The following is a 24533-nucleotide window of genomic DNA, read 5'->3' as shown; positions in this document are numbered from 1 at the left end:
CTTTCTTTACTCTTCTAGCTACTTAAGTGCTTTCAGAGGTAAAGGTCCAACAAGATTTGATTAAGAACAAAAGGGATTCGGCTTGTAATGTGGTTTCCAAAGAAAAGGTCTACAAGCTCAAAAGGGGTGACTACGGATAATATTAGCATTGGTAGGCAAATAGGCTAAATGGTCAATCAAAGAAAGATTATATCGCTTCCCAAGCTTACAAGACTTAATCATTTCACTTTGACTCACACACAGGGCAAGTTCTAGACTCACAAGGATGGCAGAGAGTACACTAAAGTCTCACCTCACACAATGCACATGACTCACTTAGGATGGCTCGGACCTAACACTCAAGTTAAAGCAACTAGCACAGTCATCCTAAACTTTCAACACACAGAAATTAATCACAAGAGTCTAGAGATGAGCCTCAGTGTCAAAAGAAAGCCACACATATTGTCAAGGCATGTAATTATAAAGATCATGAAGAAAGTACTTAGTTCAAATGCTCTAGACCTAGGCCTCGATATAAAACATGTCAAAAGCACAAATTACTCAAGCTCCTTCTAATTCCATTGTCAGTTTAACCAGAAAACAAAATGAAAGAGAAACAAAAAAATCTTTTTGTATTTTTCTTTAGACGTTAGTCCCTCAAGAAAACTGTCTAGGTAATCTATCGTCGGAAAAAATTCATAATTCTTTACAAAGTTGGAACACAAAGATTTACCTAAAAGTACCCGGTTCAAGAAAATGACATCCTCGGGAAAGAACCGCGGTTTAAAGAAAACCCGGGATTAAGACACTACAAAAAAAACTACTACAATTATACAATTACAATGGCTATAAGAGTGATCATGCAGTTCAAGATATATCACTAGCAATTAAGCACATGTCACAAAAATTAAGTCTGACACCCCACCCCACACTGAAGAATGTGCACTGTCCTCAGTTGCACAATATCACAAAAATACAAATAAGCAAGATCAAAAGTAGAGTGGGTGTCAAAAACTCCCTCAAAATTACTCGGGTCGTGGTGAGGACCGGTAGTGACCCTCGGTCACAGCGCCTAGCCCTGGCTCCTCTGCAATAGTGCCATCAATAGCACTCAAATCAACTTTTTGGAGCCCCTCTCCATCCGTTTGTAACTTGATAGTTATTCCATGTTAATTAGCACAATTCAACAATATGTGGGGTAAGGCAACACCTCATCATGCCTAAGTTGGCCGCAGATGATACTTGTCTCAGAAAGAGCACAATTGAAGTTCATAAGACACCCAACGACCACCCCAGCAATTGAGATATGTTCATATTTCCAATAGAGGTAGGTTAGCTACTCAGACTTCACTAAACCTCACCAAAAATATTCATTCGGGAAATTCATCGAATACTTTATGTGCACAACTTTTGTTAAGTTTCTTTTGGTTCAATTTTCCAATAGTGTCATGACCTAAGGGAACGTGAGAGTTTGTTTTATCATATAAACTAACTAGACAATAGAAAAATAGAAAAAAGAATTAAGAAAATATATGGGGTCGCGCTAGGACCGATGCGCGACCTGGAGACGCACACCTTTACCCGGTTCAGCTATGCCCGGTCTCGCGAAGTATTGGGAACTTCGTTGTCCCCTCTTCTATTTTTATTTCTCTTTTGCTTCCAGTCTCGCTAAGCGAGGTACACTTTGCTGTCCCCAATAGTTTTCTCCTCAACATTCTTGGTCTCGGTCTCGCGAAGCTAGCTTTGCTTGGCTGCCTCCCCACATTGTTTTTGGTGACTAAATGACAACTAGATGAGAACAAGAAAATTGAGTTACCTCCCAACAAGTGCTTGATTTAATATCGCGGCACGACAAATTACAATATAACAATGGGTTTCCTCCCACGAAGTGCCTGATTTAAAGTCGCGGCACGACGCATACTTTTCGGATTATACTTCACTCACATATTGAGGTTGATTCAATTGTATCACATCTTTCTCTCCTTTTTCATCACTCATTCCAAGGTAGTATTTCAACCTTTTTCCATTCACTCTAAACCTATTCGTCCGATCCTCAGACTTAATTTATGCAGCTCCATTTGATAACACCTGCACTACTCTGAATGGTCCCGACCATCTAGACTTCAACTTGCCCAGAAACAACTTCAATCTCAAATTGTATATCAATACCACGTCTCCAGGTTTAAATTTCCTCTCAAAAATATTTTTGTCATGTATCATCTTCATCCTCTCCTTTTATAGCCTTGTACTCTCAAAAGCATGGTAACGGAACTCTCCAAGCTCGTGCAACTCTGTGACTTTACTTGTACCCACTATTTCCATGTCAAGATTCAGCTACCTCAATGCCCACAAAGCTCTATGATCCAACTCCACGGGTAAGTGACACACTTTCCCAAACACAAGTTTATATGGAGACATGCCAATTGGATTTTTAAAAGCAGTACGATAGGCCCAGAGTGCATCGTCTAATGCTTTTGCCTAATCCATTCTTGTAGCATTCACGATCTTTGTCAACACACTCTTTATTTCTCTATTCGACACTTCCACTTGCCCGCCTGTTTGTGGATGATATGGGATGGAAATCTTGTGGCGAACACCATATTTTTCTAACAACTTTGCGAAAGCTCGGTTGTAGAAGCGAGTGCCTCCATCACTGATTATTGCCCTTGGAATGCCAAACCGGGTGAATATATTCTTTCTCAAAAACCAATGACTCCCTTTGCATCATTTGTAGGGAGTTCCACAGCTTCCATGATATTTTGACACATAGTCCACAGCTACAAGTATGTACTCGTTTCCATATAAGGTGACTAAAGGCCCCATAAAATCAATTCCCCATACATCAATTCCCCATTTCCTGAATTGGGTTGATGGAAATTTCCTTCGGTTATCTTCCACGATCCATTACCGAATGTTGTTTTATATCCTTCACTGTCAATCTGACCCATAGATATCAGATTTTTCTTGAGGCCAGGAATATGTCAGACATTTTGCAATTTCCATAGCATACCTTGTGAAGTCTTTATATGAACTTCTCCTTTCCCGACGATGTCCAGAGGTTTGCCGTCTTCTAGATAAACCTTCCCAAATTTTCCAACATATAATTGTGCAATAATTCTTTGCATGATGTAGAGTGAAAGGATGCACCTGAGTCCAGAATCCAAGATTCGACAGGACTGTCTGCACAACAAATTAGTGCATCACCGACTTGTTCAGCAATTGCATTTGCTGAATTATCATCTGTCACAACCCAAAATTTCCCATCGACGGGACCGTGATGGCGCCTAATATTTCACTTGCCAGGCAAGCCAATGTTAGAGAATCATTAAACCAATTCCTTATTTTCATTCATTAAGTAACAATAATTAACTAAAATGAAATATAATAAGTGCGGAATATCATAAAAACTATATTAATTACTACCACCCGGATCTGGAGTCACAATTCACGAGCATTCTAGAATTTACTACAAGTAATAGTCTGAAAGAAATACAATCGTCTGAATAAAAGAAACAGTAGAACAAAAATAATAGACGGGGACTTCAAGGTCTGTGGACGCCGACAGATCTACCTTGAGTCTCCAGACAGCGGACCAATAGCAAAATCTTGATCAACCAGAGCCGGTATCAAAATCTGCACAGAAAATGCAGAGTGCAGCATCAGTACAACCGACCCCATGTACTAGTAAGTGTCGAGCCTAACCTCGACGAAGTAGTGACAAGGCTAAGGCAAGGCACCTACAATCAACCGGTACAATTTAACAGTGTATACACAAATAACAGGAATGAAGAACTAAACAGGAAATGTCGGGAGGGGAAAACATATTGAGGGGAATACCAGATAAAGAACTACAACATAATGATCACCGGAGCAGTAAATATACCATGAATCAATAGTAATAGTGAATACAGTAAGGAAAAATACACGGCATCACCCTTCGTGCTTTTACTCTCAATCTCACAATAAAATTAATAGAAACGGCACGGCATCACCCTTCGTACTTTTACTCTCATATCATGGAACGACATCACCCTTCGTGCATTAACACTCACAATATGGTACGGCATCACCCTTCGTGCATTAACACTCACAACATGGCACGGCATCACCCTTCGTGCATTAATACTCACAATATGGCACGGCATCACACTTCGTGCATTAATACTCTCCCTTACCATAATGCAATGCATTAATAACAATAGGGAGATAAAATAACAAGTACAAACCGTACTTCAACATTTGGTTCCATAATATCAATCTCAACTTGAAATAAATACTCAATTATCACCAGAAAATCTGTAAAAATAAAAAGAATGATAATTTGGATAACACTAGTATAACACGTAGCAATTTGACATAGGAATGAGACAATGTCAGAAAAACAGAGAAACATGAAAAAACAGGTAAATTGGCGGCACATAGGTACTCGTCACCTCACATATACTCCGCTCATAAGAATTTCACTTAGCAATTAATCTAAGGTTCCTAATTCCCTCAAATCAGGGTTAGACACAACACTTACCTCGCTCCGAAGGCCACTTAATCCTCAATCACAGCCTTTCCTTTGGAATGCACCTCCAAACCACTCGTATCTATTCAAAAATGACTCAATAATATCAAGTATTGTTAAAGGAATCAATTATATTGCATAAATTAAATTTCCCAAATTTTCCTCCAAAAAGTAGAAAAATTGACCCCAGGCCCGCTTGGTCAAAACCCGAGGTTCGGACCAAAATCCTTTTACCCATTCACCCCCGATCCCGAATACATAATTAGTCTTGGAATCCGACCACAAATTGAGGACTAAATCCCCAAATTCCCGAAATCCCTATTTTCTACCCTAACCCCTAATTCTACCATAAAAACTCTAGATTTTTGGTTGATAATTCAAGGAATGTAATGGGTAATTGAAAGAAAATGGTTTAGAAACACTTACCAACACTTTGGGGAAGAAAATGACTCTTGAAAATCGCCTTTACCCGTTTGGTTCTTGAAAAATGTTGAAGAAATGGCTTAAACCCGTGTTTGATTCTGTTTTATGCACTGGGCGACAGTGTGCATCGCGTTAGCGAGGCCACTGTCGTGTTCGCGAAGGGTACTAGCTACCAAGCCTTCGCATTCGCGAGACGTTGCTCGCGTATGCGATGGTTACGCTCCCTTGGCCTTCGCGTTCGTGAGACGTTTCTCGCGTTCGCGATTAAAGAACGACCAACCCTCCCCCAGGTCCCCAAGTGCTTCGCATTCGCGATGAGCAGGTCGCGTTCGCGAAGGGTAAATCCCCCATCTCTTCGCGTTCGCGACCAGGCCTTCGCGTTCGCGATGAAGGATTCTCAGCCTCACCGGATTACTCTTCGCGTTCGCGAGAGTACCTTCGCGAACGCGAAGAAGGACATGCCAGAACACAGATTCTGCAGAAAAATAGGATTTCCAAAGTCCAAAACATCTCGTGGCCTATTCGAAACTCACCCGAGCCCTCGGGGCTCCAAACCAAACTTGCACACAAGTCTAAAAACATCATACGAATTTGCTCGCACGATCAAATCGCCAAAATAACACCTAGAACTCTAAATTTAACACCAATTCAAATGAATTGTCAAGAACACTTTAAAATCCATAACTTCTCAACTGGACATCCGAATCACGTCAAATCAACTTCGTTTCTCACCAAATTTCAGAAACATGTCTTAAATATCGTAATGAACCTGTACCGGGTTCCGGGACCAAAATACGGACCCGATACTAACAATGCTAAATATCAATCAATTCTTAAAAACAAATAATTCCCAAACTTTTAATTCTCATCAAAAATTCATAACTCAAGCTATGGACCTCCAAATTCGATTCCGGGTATACGCATAGGTCCCATAATTCGATACGGACCCACCAGGACTGTCAAAGCACGAAACCGGTCCCGTTTACCAAATATGTTGACTGAAGTCATCTAAAATTAACTTTTAAGGCAAAAATTCCTATTTTCATTAGTTTTCAACATAAAAGCTTTCCGAAAACCTGCCCAGACTGCGCACGCAAATCGAGGAGGGTAAAAATGAGTTTTTTAAGGCTTAAGAGCACCGATTCGAGTTCTAAAACATAAGATGACCTTTTAAGTCATCACATTCTCCACCTCTAAAACAACCATTCGTCCTCGAACGAACATAGAAAAATACCTGAGCTGGTGAAAAGGTAGGGATATATACTCCGCATATCGGACTCGGACTCCCAAGCAGCTGCCTCAATAGACTTACCTCTCCACTGCACTCGAACTGAAGGGTAACTCTTTGACCTCAACTGACGAACCTGCCGGTCTAGAATGGCCACCGATTCCTCCTCGTAAGTCAAATCCCTGTCCAACTGGACAGAGCTGAAATCTAACACGTGGGACAGGTCACCATGATATTTCCGGAGCATAGACACATGGAATACCGGATGAAATGAGGATAACCCTGGAGGCAACGCAAGTCTATAAGCTACCTCCCCCACTCTCTTGAGGATCTCAAATGGCCCGATATACCTAGGGCTCAACTTGCCCTTCTTCCCAAATCTCATAACACCCTTCATGGGCGATACCCGAAGCAATATTCTTCCTCCAACCATGAATGCAATATCACGAACTTTACGATTAGCATAACTCTTTTGCCTGGACTGAGCTATACGAAGTCGATCCTGTATAATCTTGACCTTGTCCAAGGCCTCCCGAACTAAATCTGTACCCAATAATCAAGCCTCCCCCGGCTCGAACAACCCAACTGGAGACCTACACCGTCTACCATATAATGCCTCATAGGGAGCCATCTGAATGCTCGACTGGTAGCTATTATTGTAGGAAAACACCGCTAACGGCAAAAACTGATCCCACGATCCTCCGAAGTCTATAACACAAGCGCGGAGCATATCCTCCAAGATCTAAATGGTATGCTCGGACTGTCCGTCCGTCTGAGGATGAAATGTTGTGCTCAACTCAACCCGCATACCCAACTCACGCTGAACTGCCCTCCAAAAGTTCTAGGTAAACTGCGTACCTCGATCAGAAATGATAGACACGGGCACACCGTAAAGACGGATGATCTCACGAATATAAATCTCTGCCAACCGCTCCGAGGAATAGTAACTGCCATAGGAATGAAATGAGCTGACTTAGTCAGCCTGTCCATAATGACCCAAACTGCATCGAACCTTCTCTGAGTCCGTGGGAGTCCAACAACAAAGTCCATAGTGATACGCTCCCACTTCCACTCGGGAATATCTAACCTCTGAAGTAAACCACCAGGTCTCTGATGCTTCACACTTCACCTGCTGCAATTTAGGCACCGAGCTACATAGGCAACTATGTCCTTCATTCGCCCCCACCAATAATGCTGCCTCAAGTCTTGATATATCTTGGCGACGCCCGAATGAATAGAATACCAGGAACTGTGGGACTCCTCAAGGATTAACTCACGAAGTCCATCCACATTAGGCACACAAATACGAACCGACATCCTCAAAACTCCGTCATCTCCAATAGTAACCTGCTTGGCATCACCGTGCCGCACTGTGTCTCTAAGGACAAGTAAATGAGGATCGTCATCTTGCTGATCTCTGATGCACTCAAATAAAGAAGACCGAGCAACAGTACAAGCTAGAACACGGTTGGGCTCAGAAACATCTAACCTCATGAACTGGTTGGCCAAGGCCTGAACATCCAATGCAAGCGGTCTCTCACCAACTGGAATATATGCAAGGCTACCCATACTGATTGACTTTCTACTTAAAGCATCGGACACCATATTGGCCTTCCCAGGATGATACAATATAGTGATATCATAGTCTTTCAATAGCTCTAGCCACCTCCTCTGCCTCAAATTGAGTTCCTTCTACTTGAACAAAAACTGCAAGCTCTGATGATCAGTAAATGCCTCACATGGCACGCCGTAAAGATAGTGCCTCCAAATCTTCAGCGCGTGAACAATGGCTACCAGCTCTAGATCATGAACAGGGTAATTCTTCTTGTGAACCTTCAGCTGTCGTGATGCATATGCAATAACCTTGCAACCCTGTATCAATACCGCACCCAGGCCAATACAAGATGCGTCACAATATACTGTATAAGATCCTGAACCTATGGGTAACACCAATACTGGTGCCGTAGTCAAAGCTGTCTTGAGCTTCTGAAAACTCGCTTCACACTCGTCTGACCACCTGAACGGGGCACCCTTCTAGGTCAATCTGGTCAACGGGGCTGCTATAGATGAAAACCCTCCACAAATCGACGGTAATAGCCTGCCAAACCCAGTTCTGGACTGCCTCAATCTTCTTAGGATCCACCTGAATACACTCTGCTAACACAACGTGACCCAAGAAAGCAACTGATCTCAACCAAAACTCGCATTTTGAGAACTTAGCATATAACTGGCTATCTTTCAGAGTCTGAAGAACGATCCGAAGATGCGGCTCATGCTCCTCTCGACTGTGGGAGTAGATCAAGATATCATCAATAAACACAACCACAAAGGAATCCAAGTAGGGTTTGAACACCCGGTTCATCAAATCCATGAAGGTTGCTGGGGCATTTGTCAGCCCAAATGACATTACTAAAAACTCATAATGCCCATACCGAGTTCGAAAAGCTGTCTGAGGAACATCGGATGCCCTAATCCTCAACTGATGGTAGCCAGATCTTAAATCAATTTTTGAAAACATCTTGGCACCCTGAAGCAGATCAAATAAATCATCAATCCTCGGCAATGGATATTTATTCTTGATGGTGACTTTGTTCAACTGCCGATAATCTATACACATCCTCATCGATCCATCTTTCTTCTTCACAAACAACACAGGTGCACCCCAGGGCGAGACACTAGGTCTAATGAAGCCCTTATCAAGCAAATCTTGCAACTGCTCCTTCAATTCTTTCAACTCTAGCGAGGCCATGCGATATGGTGGAATGGAAATAGGCTGAGTGCCCAGAGCCAAATCAATGCAGAAATCAATATCCCTGTCGGGTAGCATCCCCGGCAGGTCTGCAGGAAACACCTCTGGAAACTCACGAACAACCGGAACTGAATCTATGAAAGGAACCTCCGCACTAGAATCGCGGACATAAGCCAAATAAGCTAGACACCCCTTCTCGACCATATGCCGAGCCTTTACGTAAGAGATAACCCTGCTGGTAGAATGGTCGAGAATCCCTCTCCACTCTAATCGAGGCAACCCCTACAAGGCTAAGGTCACCGTCTTGGCGTGACAATCTAATATAGCATGATAAGGTGACAACTAATCCATACTCAGTATGACATTAAAATCAACCATGGCGAGAAGTAGAAGATCTACACGAGTCTCAAGACTCCCAATGGTGACCACACACGAACGATAAACACGATCTACAACAATAATATCTCCCACTGGCGTGGACACATATACAGGAGCACTCAAGGAATCACGGGGCACAACCAAATAGGAAGCAAAATAGGATGACAAATAGGAGTAAGTAGATCCCGGATCAAATAGAACTGAAGCATCTCTACTGCAAACTAAAATAGTACATGTGATAACAGCGTCAGATGACTCAGCCTCAGGCCTGGATGGGAAAGCATAACACCGGGGCTGGGCCCCACCACCCTGAACTACGTCCCTGGGACGGCCTCTAGCTGGCTGGTCTTCATCTCTAACGGCCTGACCTCCACCTCTAACTTTCTGGCCCCTACCTCTAGCTGCCTGACCCCTGCCTCTGGCTGGCTGAGCAGGTGGTGCAGCAACTGGTGCCGGAACCATGGCACGAGAACGCTGATGCTGTGTGCTGCCTGTTGCCTGAGGGCAAAATCTGGCAATGTACCTCGGATCACCACAAGTATAACATAACCTCGGCTGTTGTGACTGCTGACCCTGAAACTGACCCTGTCGACCTAAATAACCACCCTGATAACTCTGGAGTGGAGGTGCACAAATAGGAGCTGGTGGTGCACTGTAGGCTAGCTGGTCGGAATAATGCATCTGAGGGCCATGACCACCTGAGGCGTCGTGGGATGCCCGGAGCGCTGAATGAAATGGCCTGGGAGGATGGCCTCTACCAAAAGTACTCCTGCCTCTAGATGAGGCACCTCTGAACTCACCGGAATGACGAGGCCTCTTGTCAGACCCCTGACCTCCCTGAGTAAGAACCATCTCGACTCGTCTGGCGACATTAGCAGCCGCCTGAAAAGAAATCTCACTCCAGTCTCCTTAGCCATCTGCAATCTGATAGGATGAGCAAGTACATCAATAAACCTCCTCACCCTCTCTCTCTCTCTCTCTCAGTGGGAAGCAGAAGAATGGCATGACGGGCTAAATCCATAAAACGGGTCTCATACTGAGTAACCGTCATACCGCCCTGCTGGAGACGCTCAAACTGACGGCGACGCTCCTCACTCGATGTGATAGGTAGAAACTTCTCTATGAAGAGCTGAGAAAACTGGTCCCAAGTAAGAGCAGGCGACCCAGCTGGTCTGGTCAACAAGTAATCTCTCCACCATTTCTTGGTGGAACCAGTCATTTGAAATGCAGCAAAATCGGCCCTATTAGTCTCCACTATACTCATGTTTTGTAGAACCTCGTAACAGATGTCAAGATACTCCTGGGGGTCCTCTGAAGGGGCACCACTGAAGTGAACAGGAAAGAGCTTGGTAAACCTGTCCAATCTCCATAAAGCCTCAGAAGACATAGCTGGCCCATCTCCGACCTGTGCCGCAATAACCGGCTGAACTAATCCGACTGGCTGAGCTGCTGGAGCCTGATACTGGGGAGCCATCTGCTTCGGAGCGGGGGTGGTAGGAGTCTGGGCTCCTCCTCCAGCCTGAGAGACTGCTGATGCCATGGGAAATGCGCCAGTCTGGGCCACACTCTCCATAAGGCCTACAAACAGACCAAAACGTCCTGAAGTAGTGGGGTAGCAATGAATCCCTCCGGAACCTGAGCTGGTCCGATAGGAACAATCTGGGCTAGAACCTCCTCGCCAATCTCTATCTGAGGCTCCACTGTTGGGGCTGCTGCTCGGGCCCTAGGCTGAGCCCTACCCCTGCCTCGGCCTCTGGCACGACCTCGGCCTCGACCTCGGCCCCGCGTAGGAGCTATCACTGGAGGCTCTGGCTGCTGCTCAGCTGAGGAAGCGGTACGCGTTCTCGCCATATATGAGAGAATAAGAGTAGAAGAGTTCAATCAGTATTTCGAAAGCAAAAATCGCACGACAAGGAAGAATAAAAGTGAAAATTGTTCCTAAACTTCATAGCCTCTGGAAGATAAGCACAGACGCCTCCGAACCGATCCTCCAGACTCTACTAAGATTTCTCGTGAATCGTGAGACCTAGGCAACCTATTGCTCTGATACCAACTGTCATGACTCGAAATTTCCCACAGACGGGACCGTGATGGCGCCTAATATTTCACTTGCCAGGCAAGCCAACGTTAGAGAATCATTAAACCAATTTCTCATTTTCATTCATTAAGTAACATTAATTAAGTAAAATGAAATATAATAAGTGCGGAATATCATAAAAACTGTATTAATTACTACCACCCGGATCTAGAGTCACAATTCACGAGCATTCTAGAATTTACTACAAGTAATAGTCTGAAAGAAATACAACTATCTGAATAAAAGAAACAGTAGAAAAGAAATGATAGACGAGGACTTCAAGGTCTGTGGACGCCGACAGATCTACCTTGAGTCTCCAGACAGCGGACCAATAGCAAAATCTCGATCAACCAGAGCCGGTATCAAAATCTGCACAGAAAGTGCAGAGTACAGCATTAGTACAACCGACCCCATATACTGGTAAGTGTCGAGCCTAACCTCGACGAAGTAGTGACGAGGCTAAGGCAAGGCACCTACAATCAACCTGTATAATTTAACAGTGTATACGCAAATAACAGGAATGAAGAACTAAATAGGAAATGTCGAGAGAGGAAAACATACTGAGGGGAATACCAGATAAAGAACTACAACAGAATGATCACCGGAGCAGTCAATATACCATGAATCAATAGGAATAGTGAATAAAGTAAGGAAAAATGCACGGCATCACCCTTCGTGCTTTTACTCTCAATCTCATCATAAAATTAATAGAAACGGCACGGCATCACCCTTCGTACTTTTACTCTCATATCATGGCACGGTATCACCCTTCGTGTATTAACACTCACAATATGGCACGGAATCACCCTTCGTGCATTAACACTCACAACATGGCACGGCATCACCCTTCATGCATTAATACTCACAATATGGCACGGTATCACCCTTCGTGCATTAACACTCTCTCTTACCATAATGCAATGCATAAATAACAACAGGGAGATAGCATAACAAGTACAAACCGTACTTCAATATTTGGTTCCATAATATCAATCTCAACTTGAAATAAAAACTGAATTATCACCAAAAATTCCGTAAACATAATAAGAACGATAATTTGGATAACACTAGTATAACACGTAGCAATTTGGCATAGGAATGAGACAATGTCAGAAAAACAAAGAAACATGGAAAAATAGGTAAATTGGCAGCACATAGATACTCGTCACCTCACATATACGCCGCTCACAAGAATTTCACTTAGCAATTAATCTAAGGTTCCTAATTCCCTCAAGTCAGGGTTAGACACAACACTTACCTCGCTCCGAAGGCCACTTAATCCTCAATCACAGTCTTTTCTTTGGAATTCACCTCCAAACCACTCATATCTATTCAAAAATGACTTAATAATATCAAATATTGCTAAAGAAATCAATTATATTGCATAAATTAAATTTTTTAAATTTTCCTCCAAAAAGTAAAAAAATCGATCCCGGACCCGCTTGGTCAAAACCCGAGGTTCGGATTAAAATCCTTTTACCCATTCACCCCCGAGCCCGAATATATATTATTTTTGGAATCCGACCTCAAATTGAGGTCTAAATCCCCTAATTCCCGAAATCCCTATTTTCTACCTTAACCCCTAATTCTACCATAAAAACTCTAGATTTTTGGTTGATAATTCAAGGAATGTAATGGGTAATTGAAAGAAAATAGTTTAGAATCACTTACCAACACTTTGGGGAAGAAAATGACTCTTGAAAATCGCCTTTACTCGTTTGGTTCTTGAAAAATATTGAAGAAATGGCTTAAACCCGTGTTTGATTCTGTTTTATGCACTGGGCGACAGTGTGCATCGCGTTCGCGAGGCCACTGTCGCGTTCACAAAGGGTACTGGCTGTCAAGCCTTCGTGTTCGCGAGACATTTCTTGCGTTCGCGAGACGTTGCTCGCGTTCGCGATGAAAGAACGACCAACCCTCCCCCAGGTCCCCAAGTGCTTCGCATTCGCGATGAGCAGATCGCGTTCGCGAAGGGTAAATCCCCCATCACTTCGCGTTCACGACCAGGCCTTTGCGTTCACGATGAAGGATTCTCAGCCTCACCGGATTACTCTTCGCGTTCGCGAGAGTACCTTCGCAAATGCGAAGAAGGACATGCCAGAACATAGATTCTGCAGAAAAACCAGATTTCCAAAGTCCAAAACATCCCGTGGCCTATCCGAAACTCACCCGAGCCCTCGGGGCTCCAAAACAAACATGCACACAAGTCTAAAAATATCATACGAATTTGTTCGCGCGATCAAATCTCCAAAATAACACCTAAAACTCTAAATTTAGCACCAATTCAAATTTCTTTCTCACCAAATTTCACAGACATGTCTTAAATATTGTAATGAACCTGTACTAGGCTCCGGGACCAAAATACGGACCCGATACTAACAATGTCAAATATCAATCAATTCTTTAAAACAAATAATTTCCAAAGTTTTAATTCTCATCAAAAATTCATAACTCAAGCTAGGGACCTCCAAATTCGATTCCGGGCATACGCCCAGGTCCCATAATACGATACGGACCCATCGGGACCATCAAAGCACGTATCCAAGCCCGTTTATCAAAAATATTGACCGAAGTCAACTAAAATTAACTTTTAAGGCAAAAATTCTTATTTTCATTAGTTTTTAACATAAAAGCTTTCCGAAAACCTGTACGGACTACGCATGCAAATCGAGGAGGGTAAAAATAAGATTTTTTAAGGCTTAAGAGCGCCGATTCGAGTTCTAAAATATAAGATGACCTTTTGGTCATCACATCATCCTTCTATTAATCGTTCTTCTTCTTATTTGGCTCTCTACACTGACTACTGTAGTGACCCTTTTTATTGATATTCCAACACGTAATGTCTTTGCGATTTTTGGATTGCCCTCTTCTCCTTGACTTTGATCTGCCACGACCATGATTTTGTCTTCTTTGACTGCTTCTCCCCCTAATTTCGGTATTCAAAGCAGATCCTTGAGAATTACTTGATTTTCTCCGGCGAATATCTTCGCTTAGAACCGAGTCTCTAATATTATCCAATTTGAGTTTGGTACTTCCCGATGAACTACTAACTGCAGTTATTGTTGCAGACCAACTCTCCGGTAGAGATAATAGTAGAATCATCTACCTGACTTCGTCATCAAATACTATATTGACAGAACTCAATTGAGTTAATACTACATTAAACTTATTGATATGTTTCGTAACAGATCCACCTTCTATCATCTTTAAGTTGAAAAATCGACGCATCAAATAGACTTTATTTGAAGCAGATGACTTCTCGTATATATTTGATAACGCCTTTATCAGGCCTGCAGTGGTCCTCTCATTAATGATGTTAAACGCCACATTTCGTGTTAGCGTCAAACGAATCACACCAAGAGCTTGACGATCTAATAGATCCCAATCCGCTTTGGCCATATTCTCTGGTTTTACCTCGGTCAGAGGTAAGTGTAATTTTTTCTGGTACAAATAATCTTCTATTTGTATTTTCGAGAATCCAAAATCTTTGTCATTGAACTTGTCAATCTTAACCTTCCCTTCTTCCGATGCCATTATTCACAAAATTCTTTTTATGTTAATAGTGCTTGCGAATAGTAACGATGATCAATAGTGTCGCACTATTCTTGTGAATAGTACCTGCACCAATACCGTACTTTTCTACCAAAATTACATTGTCGATGCTCTAATACGAGTTGTTGGAAAATGTGTCAGGCTGATAGAAGGAAAAAAAAATATTTGAAAGAAAAAAATAATAAATTGCACAAGACAAGACAAGAGAAGATTTACGTGGTTCGGCAATTTTTGCCTACTCCACGTCCACACAAAGAATAGCTCTTTATTAATTGAAGAGAGAAAGAAGAAGTTGAGGGATAATATACAAATGAAAATGCATACCCCTTTTATAGGCATTTGAATGCCCTGCCGACGTAAGCGCTTACATCATAGGAATACTGATATAAGCGATTACATCATATGAATGCCGATGTAAGCGCATACATCATAAGAGTATCGATGTAAGTGCTTACATCATAAGTTCATCTCTTTTTGACTTTTCTTTCTTTTATTTTTTCTACTTTTCTTTCTTTCACATACAACAACAGGTTTGCTACTGTCAACTCCTTCGTGTCATCACCTTTTGGTTTTTTATTTACATGTTAAGAGTATATGCCAAAGCCTCCCCCTCCCGCCACCACAAAGGGGATTAATTAAAAAGAAAGAGTTGCTAAGATTAGATAGTTTCCAAAAAGCAAAAACGCATCATTCTTTTTTGAGACAAACTAAAAAGGCAGAGTGTGTCATACTTTAATATGGAACAGTGGGAGTAATTATGTTGACATTATCAGAGTGCCAGAAAATATGTAGTAACATATAAGACAATAGCAAACATTTATATTATGCAATCTGATAAGTAAAATAAAATCTAGTTCCAAACTCTGGCTAATTAGAGCCAACTTATTCCTTTACAATTACTTTGAAAATGAAGTCGTGCCAGTTGTCGAAGAAATTAATTTGAGAGTAATGTGAAACTAAAATGGCATCATCAATGATCACAAACTATACAAGAAAAGAATTTGGAAGCAAAGGATTTGGATTTTCTTGGAGCTCTCTCAGCTAGTAATTGATCTCTTGGTATTAAGATAGTAGACTCATGTGCACCACTTTGTATGGCTTTTTCACCTTCATCCAAGAATTTCTTGAATGCATTATGAACATAATCAGCTGCCTTAGCAACAGTCATTCCCTCCACAAGCTTGTTGGGATAAGACTTGTTCATATGATCTCCACATAATACTGCTGACATTTGTACCATTTCTGCTTGAAACTCTGTTAACTTTGCCTCTTCTTGTGCTTCTGCCTCTCTCATTCTTACTGGTTCTGGTAAAGTTTCTGCAATGATATTCAAGTAGTATAGCATGTTAATTAATGGGACAAAAAAGACCATCTGGTATTCGAAACCCACTGGCCACTAACCATTTCCCATGTGTCCAAGAACTCCTAGATATTAACATCATTGATTGTTTGCTCTAATAAAGTAGTACTGGAGCATGTATGTAACGCCTATGGTTTTACTATTTTATATTTAGGAGTGCATCTTAAGCTTACTATTGGCAGCAATATTATTAAGTACAATAATTATGTCAACAGATATATTATTATTGAAATGTTGTATTCTCTGGTCAGGAATTGGCTCGAGCTTTGGAAAATAAAGTGTTGTTAATAATAACGATACCCAGGTTAGTTCAAATATACCAACTCGTAATCAAATATCCATAACTAGCGACTCGTTAGATGAATGCAATTGCATGCTGTTATTCACAAAAAGATAAGGATCGGACTCGGAGTTGATTTCACTAAATAGAGATCCACAAAAATTAGAAATTAAAAGAAGTTGTAAGGATACTACATTAAAGAAAAGTATATATTGTTATTGTTTATAAACTAAATATTTTTGGAGAAAGAAGAATAACTAGCTTCACGAGATAATAGCTAAAGCGAAAAAACAATTACCAGGGCAGTCTGTTCTTGGGGTTGATCTGGTTATGACAGTCTCAAAGGTACCAGCCCATGCATCACGTTTAGTTAGGAACTCATCCAAATTAAAAATCTTCTTAACAGTTGCAGGAATTGAAGAATGCTCAAATTCAGAAGTAGCATATGGTCCTGATGGCTTATGCAACACTGCATTCATATAACAACCATATATGCATTAATAAGAATTTCAACAAAATGAAGACCACATTCTGTTACGCAATATCCACTCTTTTCGAAATAGTTCATGACTTTTACACGTTCATAAAATAAAAATAATTTGCTAATTAAACTTTTCTTTTGAAAATAAAGCACAGGATTTTGATATGATGGAAGTCATATATATTTTTCAAGAACTTTTTTTCCATGAGTTAAGTGACAAAATGAAGCCTTAGATGATTTGAAATATATTATGAAAAGCTTAATTGAAGTATTTCAATTTCATATAATTAAAATGTAACAAAATAGAGACAGCATGTTTATGGGACTTTGTCCATAAATGTGTTATGAACTTATGGATATGCAAGAGTTTAGGGTTTATCCTCACAATGAGAATAGTTTGGTAAATATAAATATTTGGTAGGAAAAAATGGGGCATCAACTTCTGATTCCAAAGAAATTACGTGACTCTTTTCCAGCTTCTTTGCCATTGCAGAAAAGCAAGTCCGGCTACCACTAGAAAACACTTATATTTTCACAAATATTGGAATTCCACAATTGCAGAAGCTTCGGATCGATTATACTTTTAGTTAATTGGGTAGGTGTCGATAGCAGCAGAACCTTATACCACAAAACAAGCAAAGATCCTGAAATGAGCACTTCTAATTTTCAAAAAAATTGGCCAAACAGTAGTCAAGTAAGGCTTGAATTACCTGTTCCTCTTTCAATCCATGGAGAAATCATGATCGCCGGAACCCTAACACCGAGGCGATCAAACTGAAAGTTATAAGGCGCAGTGGTACCCACAATACCGTCGGGGCTGGGAACTCCGGTGACCGGAGTTGGCACATGGTCAAAGAAACCACCGTGTTCATCGTATATTATTATGAAAAGCATTTCATTCCATTGAGGGCTTGATCTCAACGCCTCGTACACTTCTTTCACGAATTTTTGCCCTTCAAATACATCGTGCGATGGGTGATCATCATTCCCTGGCAATACTTTTAAGTCATAAAATCTTGGTTCAATTACTACATAATTTGGTAGCTTTCCCTCCTTGCAGTGATTTTTGAAGCTTAGATCGAACGGATGAAAATTCTTTATGTATTTCAGTTTCCTAAGATTCCTGAATAAGCAAATATTTCCATCTCAACATTAAAGCACTTGAGAAAATAGTACATACTTTTAGTACAAATTGTGAAAAAACGTAGATTATAGTGTGAATCAATTCAACTACGTGTGAAACAAAATATAATTAGCTAACGTCTAACGGCATTTAGAGCTGAAATTTAGGGTGTGTTCGGTAGGAAGGAAAATGATTTTCATGAAAATATTTTCTTGAAAAATAAATCATTTTTTTAAACTTATTTTTTGGTGTTTGGTTAGGTAGCAGGATTTTTATTTTTTTGAAAATTAAAATACATAATTTAGGCAAATACTATGGGAGACGAAATGGATAAGGGCGGAGGAGGTTGGTAGTCGGGATCTAGGAGCCATGATAATGGTGTCGAGGGTAGGGGTGGGGGAAGGTGGTGGTGGGGTGGCGGCAGGGGCGGATTCAGTTCAATTGCTACGGGTTCCCGTGAACCAGTAGCTTTTGTCTAGAGCATGTATTTGTATTAAAAGATTCATTAAATGTATAAGAATATTTAGCTTGAAAAGTTCGTTCATCCAATTAGTATTGTATATTAACTCGAGATTTTTGTAGGAACCCATAAACCTAAAATTCTGGATCCGCCTCTGAGTGGCGGTGGCGGGGGTAGGGGTAGCGGTGGCCGGGGGTAGGGTTAGGGGTAGCGAGTGGCGGTGGGAGTGGTGGAGGGTTGAGGTGGAAGGTGGTGTGGATAATATGATAGGGAGGTTGAAAAAGAGTTCTCAAAAATATTTTCCCTCCTTTTAGTAGGGAAGTCATTTTTCGCCAATTGAAAGAAAATGAATGGATGAAAATTATTTTGATCCCCCAACTTCATCTTAAAAACAAACTCCTCCTCCAAGATTAAACAATAGGCATTCTGCTCCTTGAAACTATGTATTTTTAAAATGCCTATTTTATCCTCAATTTTATCAGTCTTGGTCGATATTTATTTTTACCTTGTTAATATCACGATATTTTATTAATCAAAGTTATGAATTTACCTAAAGTGAAAATTATTTTTAAAAAAATAAAAAATGATAATCAATCATATATAATTAATTGAAATTGAATAATAAAATAAATTGGCAGAATTAAAATATTTGAGTAAAAGATCTTGTTAATATCAATCAAATAAAATGTTGTGCAATAATATCTAGAAATAATAATTAAAAATAGAGATAAATTTTATAATAAATTCCTAAAATATTACATATTTATACCTTGGATGTTCTTTAAATTATAATTTAAAATATATTTTGTTAAAAAAAATAAAAATTCATAAATATATACATATATGTATATATAAGATAAATAATAAAAGGGAAAGTAAAACTTAAACATATATTAAAGTAACAATAAAAAAGAATAACAATGAATTTGTTATAAATTCATAAAAGTACTATTCTAGTTAAATTTTATTGAGCTTTAATTCATAATAAGATATTTAGCTAAGAATTCTACCAATTTAAATATAACAAAAAATTTATATGCATAGAGGAGCAATTGAAAATGTCAAGCATAAAATAGACAATGCATATGATAGGAGGAGTAGAATATTCATTGTTTAATGTTGAAGGAAGAGTTTGATTTTTAAGGTAAACTTGGGGGATCAAAATGATTTTCGCCCGAAAATAAATTTACGAGGAAAATATTTTCCAAAACATTTAAGTCAACCAAACATAAAATAATTAAAAATATTATCCATAAAATATATTTTTTTTCATACCAAACACACCATTAGTATTATAACCATAAAACTAAACCAACTATATAATTAATACTCACCTAATGTTTCTGTTAAACAATATTCAGATGATGTTTAAAAAAAAAAAAAAAAAAGACAAAGGAACAGATAATCAAGGAGTGGAATTATGTCAACGTTCTTCAAATATGAAATTTCCGGATATTAATAGGACTGAAGTTATATATTGCCAATGTAAATATGTTTTTTACGCTATAATGAAAATTAAAACGTGAGAGCATGTTACCTCAGCTATGACTATCAATTACTTAACATAAAATGAGGACTGGAGTTACGCACACTACAATGTAAATATGTTATATAATTTATATAGCCATGAATATCAATTACTTATCAAAAAAATTTATGGCCATTAATTATATTTTAAGTGACCTGTATATTTTCTTAATGCAAGACGGTCGAAAAAAGGTAGTACTAGTATTATTATTTTTTCGGAAAAGGGTCATATTTGCCCATATACTCTTTAAAGGGGGTTATATTTGTCCTTCGTTATACTTTTTTGATATATTTATCCTTATCGTTATACTTTAGGATCTTATTTACCCCTGTACTCTTCAAAAAGGGTTACATTTGTCCTTCGTTATACATTTTTGACATATTTATCCTTACAATTATAATTTAGGATCATATTTGTCCCTCATCCTTTAGATTGCCATGTCCCACCTTTGTTTTCCTACATGGCACCTATGTGAGTTTCTTTTTCTTCCAATTTAAATATGGTCACATATTTAAGATAATTTAACCTTCCCTCCCTCCCCCCCCCCCCTTGTTTAGATTTGTCCTTCGTTATATATTTTTGACATATTTATCCTTACAATTATACTTTAGGATCATATTTGTCTCTCATCCTTTAGATTGCCATGTCCCACCTTTGTTTTCCTACATGGCGCCTATGTGAGTTTCTTTTTCTTCCAATTTAAATATGGTCACATATTTAAGATAATTTAACCTGTCTACCCAATTTAAATAAGACACACTAACTAAAATAAATGAAAATAAATGGAAATCCTAATTCCCAACCCCCCCCCCCCCCCAACCCGCCCTCACTCGTCCATCTCTCTTTTCCGGGTCAGCTCCATATTTTTCGGAGAGCGAGAAAATTCTGGACAGTGAGTGAATGAAACTATAGTGTTATCTATAATTGATTTATTCAATTATTTCACCTTTGTCTATGTTAATTTGTTTCCCTTTAGTACTTAGGAGTAAGGAGATATGAATCGCTCAATGATGTTTTGAAGTGTTTGTTAGAGATACTACTCTGTAAAGTCTAAACTTGGTCAATTGACCATGATTGATCCACGAAAAGTAATTTCCTGATACGGCATTTTCGAAGATAGTACGAAATACAATAGCGATGTAGCAGCGACAATATATTGGCAAACAATAACTTTAAACTCAAAATCACTAATCTAATACAACTCACAATTATTGCATCAACCAAAGTAAATTACGAGAAGTTGTACAATAATGGAGTTAATGAAGTCTTATTTAAATTGGATGGGCGGGTTAAATTATCTTAAATAGGTGACCATATTTAAATTGGAAGAAAAAGAAATCCACATATGCGCCATATAGGAAAACAAAGGTGGGACATGACGATCTAACGGATGAGCGGCAAATATAATCTAAACGTATAATTGTAAGAATAAATATGTCAAAAAAGTATAACGAAAAGCAAAATATAACCCATTTTGAAGAGAACAGGGGCAAATATGATCCTAAAGTATAACGATAAGAATAAATATATCAAAAAAGTATAATAAATGACAAATATAACACTTTTTAAAGAGTATATGGACAAATATGACCCTTAACCGTTATTTTTTAAAGAAAGGAGGGGCGTAACAGCAAAAGGACCAGTTGGACGTATCCCCACATTAGGAGAATATGCTGTTGAGGGTCGAGAGTAACGTAACAAAATATCCGTTAGACAATATCTGTTGGATATTAATGAGATCATGGGCTTCCATGAAGTTCTCCATTCGTGACGGCAGCTTCAATCTCTTTTAAAATTGTCAATCTAAAATTCTAGTATTGGTGCATTTCCATTTTTTCTCGACAACTGTTTATCCAATTTAAACTAGGAGTTAGAAGATTCTTTTATTTGTTATAACCAAGAGAATGATTCAAAATACTTGCAAAAATAAAAGAAAATGTAACTTTTTTGTAATTCCAAGTACAGATCTAATCAATCTTAAAATTCCTCCATTACAATCAATATCTTTCTCAAAATTAAAACTAATAAAAAAACTGCATCTATAGATGGATCTAATACTCTAATTTTTTAGGTTTATCTGATATTATTTTCTTATTAGTCCGTTACAAAAGGAATGACACTTTTTTATATTAGAAAATAAATAATTGTACATTTCTTATTTTACGTTTAATGAGAATATTTTACAACCACACAAATATGATGACATATTTAATGTTATAAATTTAAAAGTTTTATAACCACACATACTATGATATATTTAAGATAATAAGTCTCAACAATATTTATTATATTTTTAAACTCCATATCAAGTCACGCTATGTCACATGAATTGAAGCGGAGGGAGTAAACCATTAAAACTATAGTTTACTTATTTTTGATGCTAAATTGATGTTGATATAGAAAGTAGGAAAGATATTTAATGGTAGGATCATTCGTCCCTTTTTTCTATGGGTAGAAATCTTTTATTAATTGCGTACCTTTTTGTAGGAATTTTGCTTATCAAACTTAAGCAAAATCGACTTGGTCAATGTTAGTAATTGATGATTAACGATTAAAGAAATAATATGTTGATGCGATTGTGTTTTTTTTTTTGGGTTTTCCATCGTATCCGTATTGGAGCCAGTCTGACACTATATCCGGATTTGCATCGTGTAGGGTCCCATTCGGGGAAAAACGCTCTCCACCAAGAATTTTTTTATATCCAAGACTCGAACTCGAAATCTCTAGTTAAGGGAAGAGCAGCCCCGTTCAATGCACCACATCCTTTGGTGGTTGTTGATAAGATGGTTGAGTAACAGGTGGTACGTAGTTGTGGGACATTTAAACCCGCCAAGAAAATGATAATATTATGTCGAAAAATGTAACAAAGAACAAATTTCGTACCTGTAAAAAAGAGTGGACGGAGGGTATTGATAGTAAATACCAAAAGAATAGCCAGCCTCATCCATTGAATCAAATATAGTCTTCTGAGGTAATCCATGAATCAACAGCTTTGTATCATTACTGGTAAGCCCATGTGACGTCGCCGAATGCACAAACAACCTATTCGCCAAAATGCGGACGTACGTACATAGACAGTGTTAGGTGCCACTTCTAATTTCAATCATATTTTTTAAATCATAAATCAGAGGTATATATATTTGAAAATTAGTACGGAATATTTAGTTACGAATTCATATTTTCAAAGATTTCAGAACATAAAAACCATTATTTTCAAACGTCATCACCTAACATGAAACCATCCATAAAAGGCGAAATTATTAACCTTGAAAATAAGGTTAATAGTAGTAAGTATTTTTTAAAATATTAGTGTATATAAGTTAAACTCATAAATTCAAATTCTAAATTCGTCTCTAACAACCTGTTGGGTTGGGTTGATGCCGGAACGGACGCGAACCACCGATCACAAACGGCGAACTCCGTCACAAGCTCTTTGTAAACAGGCACAGCAGCAGGTTTAAACCCGTTCATAACAGTTTCCGCCATACCCTTTTGATTTCTCTCTGCATTTTGAGCAAATCCTTTCATGGCGGGTTCAAGTTTCTTGTTAGCCAAGTCTTGACTCCATGGGACCCCAAATATTTGTTCATAAATGTCTTGGATTGAATGGCCTGGATCTTGGTCTACGTAAAGGGAATTGTTTCCGAAGTAAACGAGACTGGAATTTTGGTTCGAGGTGGATATTGGGTTGGATTCTTTTCCTATTGTTGGGCCAGTGATTTCTGGGTTTAGGGTATTCATCCAACCTAACATGTGATCAAATGAGCGATTTTCTTGAACTAAAACTATTACTGTTTTAATGGGAAATGAAGGTTTTGATGTTTCTGAAGATGCCATTTTCGGTTTTTGAGTTTTTTGCTAAGTTAATGTGAGTGTAGATGTGACTCTTGGTTTTCTTATAAGGAGAAATGGCCAAGGGAGGTCTGTTTCTTTCAAAGCCAAAAGATCTACTTATTTGTTACGTTGAGTTTGTTTTCTTGAAGAAGTGGAAACCTATCAAATCCTAAAAGAGCGTGCAGTGATATATCAGCTGTTTCTTTTTTCGGATGTAAAGATTTGATATATTAACTAAATGAAAGAGATATTTGCATTGATAAGATAATTCTTTCTTCTTCTTCCTTTACCATTTTTTTTGGTGGGAAACATACGTAGAAAAGTATCCAATTTAGTGCGTATTTATCGAATCCCACGAAACTTCCTTTTATGATACATTTGTTATATATCCTCAGGCTATGATATGAGAATATAATCACATGAACGCGTTAATACCTATACAATTCAAAAATTGACTTTAAGGAATTTAGTACAAGATGATCCTTTGGGGATAAGAGGATATGCGATGGTTTATGGCATGTAACAAACTTATCCTCCATTAGCGTAAAAATTTCAAAACTACTTAAACAAT

The 24533-nt window shown here is 39.0% G+C and overlaps 1 protein-coding gene across 1 annotated transcript; it reads right to left on the bottom strand.

Moving 5' to 3' along the window:
- Positions 1-15688: 15688 nt before the first annotated feature.
- LOC104112846 (non-specific phospholipase C4-like) lies at positions 15689-24162 on the bottom strand. Its single transcript, XM_009622886.4, has 5 exons — positions 23490-24162; positions 23012-23170; positions 17728-18140; positions 16835-17005; positions 15689-16213 (listed from the first exon to the last, which is right to left on the bottom strand). The coding sequence occupies exons 1-5, from the start codon at positions 23963-23965 to the stop codon at positions 15867-15869; spliced, it is 1566 nt and encodes a 521-aa protein (XP_009621181.1). The 5' UTR covers positions 23966-24162; the 3' UTR covers positions 15689-15866.
- Positions 24163-24533: the final 371 nt, after the last annotated feature.

This window comes from Nicotiana tomentosiformis, chromosome 8, assembly GCF_000390325.3.
Source record: "Nicotiana tomentosiformis chromosome 8, ASM39032v3, whole genome shotgun sequence".
NCBI lineage: Eukaryota > Viridiplantae > Streptophyta > Magnoliopsida > Solanales > Solanaceae > Nicotiana > Nicotiana tomentosiformis.
Note: the sequence above shows the minus strand (reverse complement) of the source record. Positions and strands in the feature narration are given on the sequence as shown.

Bases quoted from the DNA above. Each gene is read 5' to 3' on its own strand.
- LOC104112846 (XM_009622886.4), bottom strand. From the start codon at position 23,965: ATGGCATCTTCAGAAACATCAAAACCTTCATTTCCCATTAAAACAGTA. The intron at 18,141-23,011 runs GTACGAAATTTG...TTGCTTATTCAG, and splicing joins CCGTCCACTCTTTTTTACAG to GAATCTTAGGAAACTGAAAT. The intron at 16,214-16,834 runs GTAATTGTTTTT...ATATCATTGCAG, and splicing joins CCCAAGAACAGACTGCCCTG to AAACTTTACCAGAACCAGTA.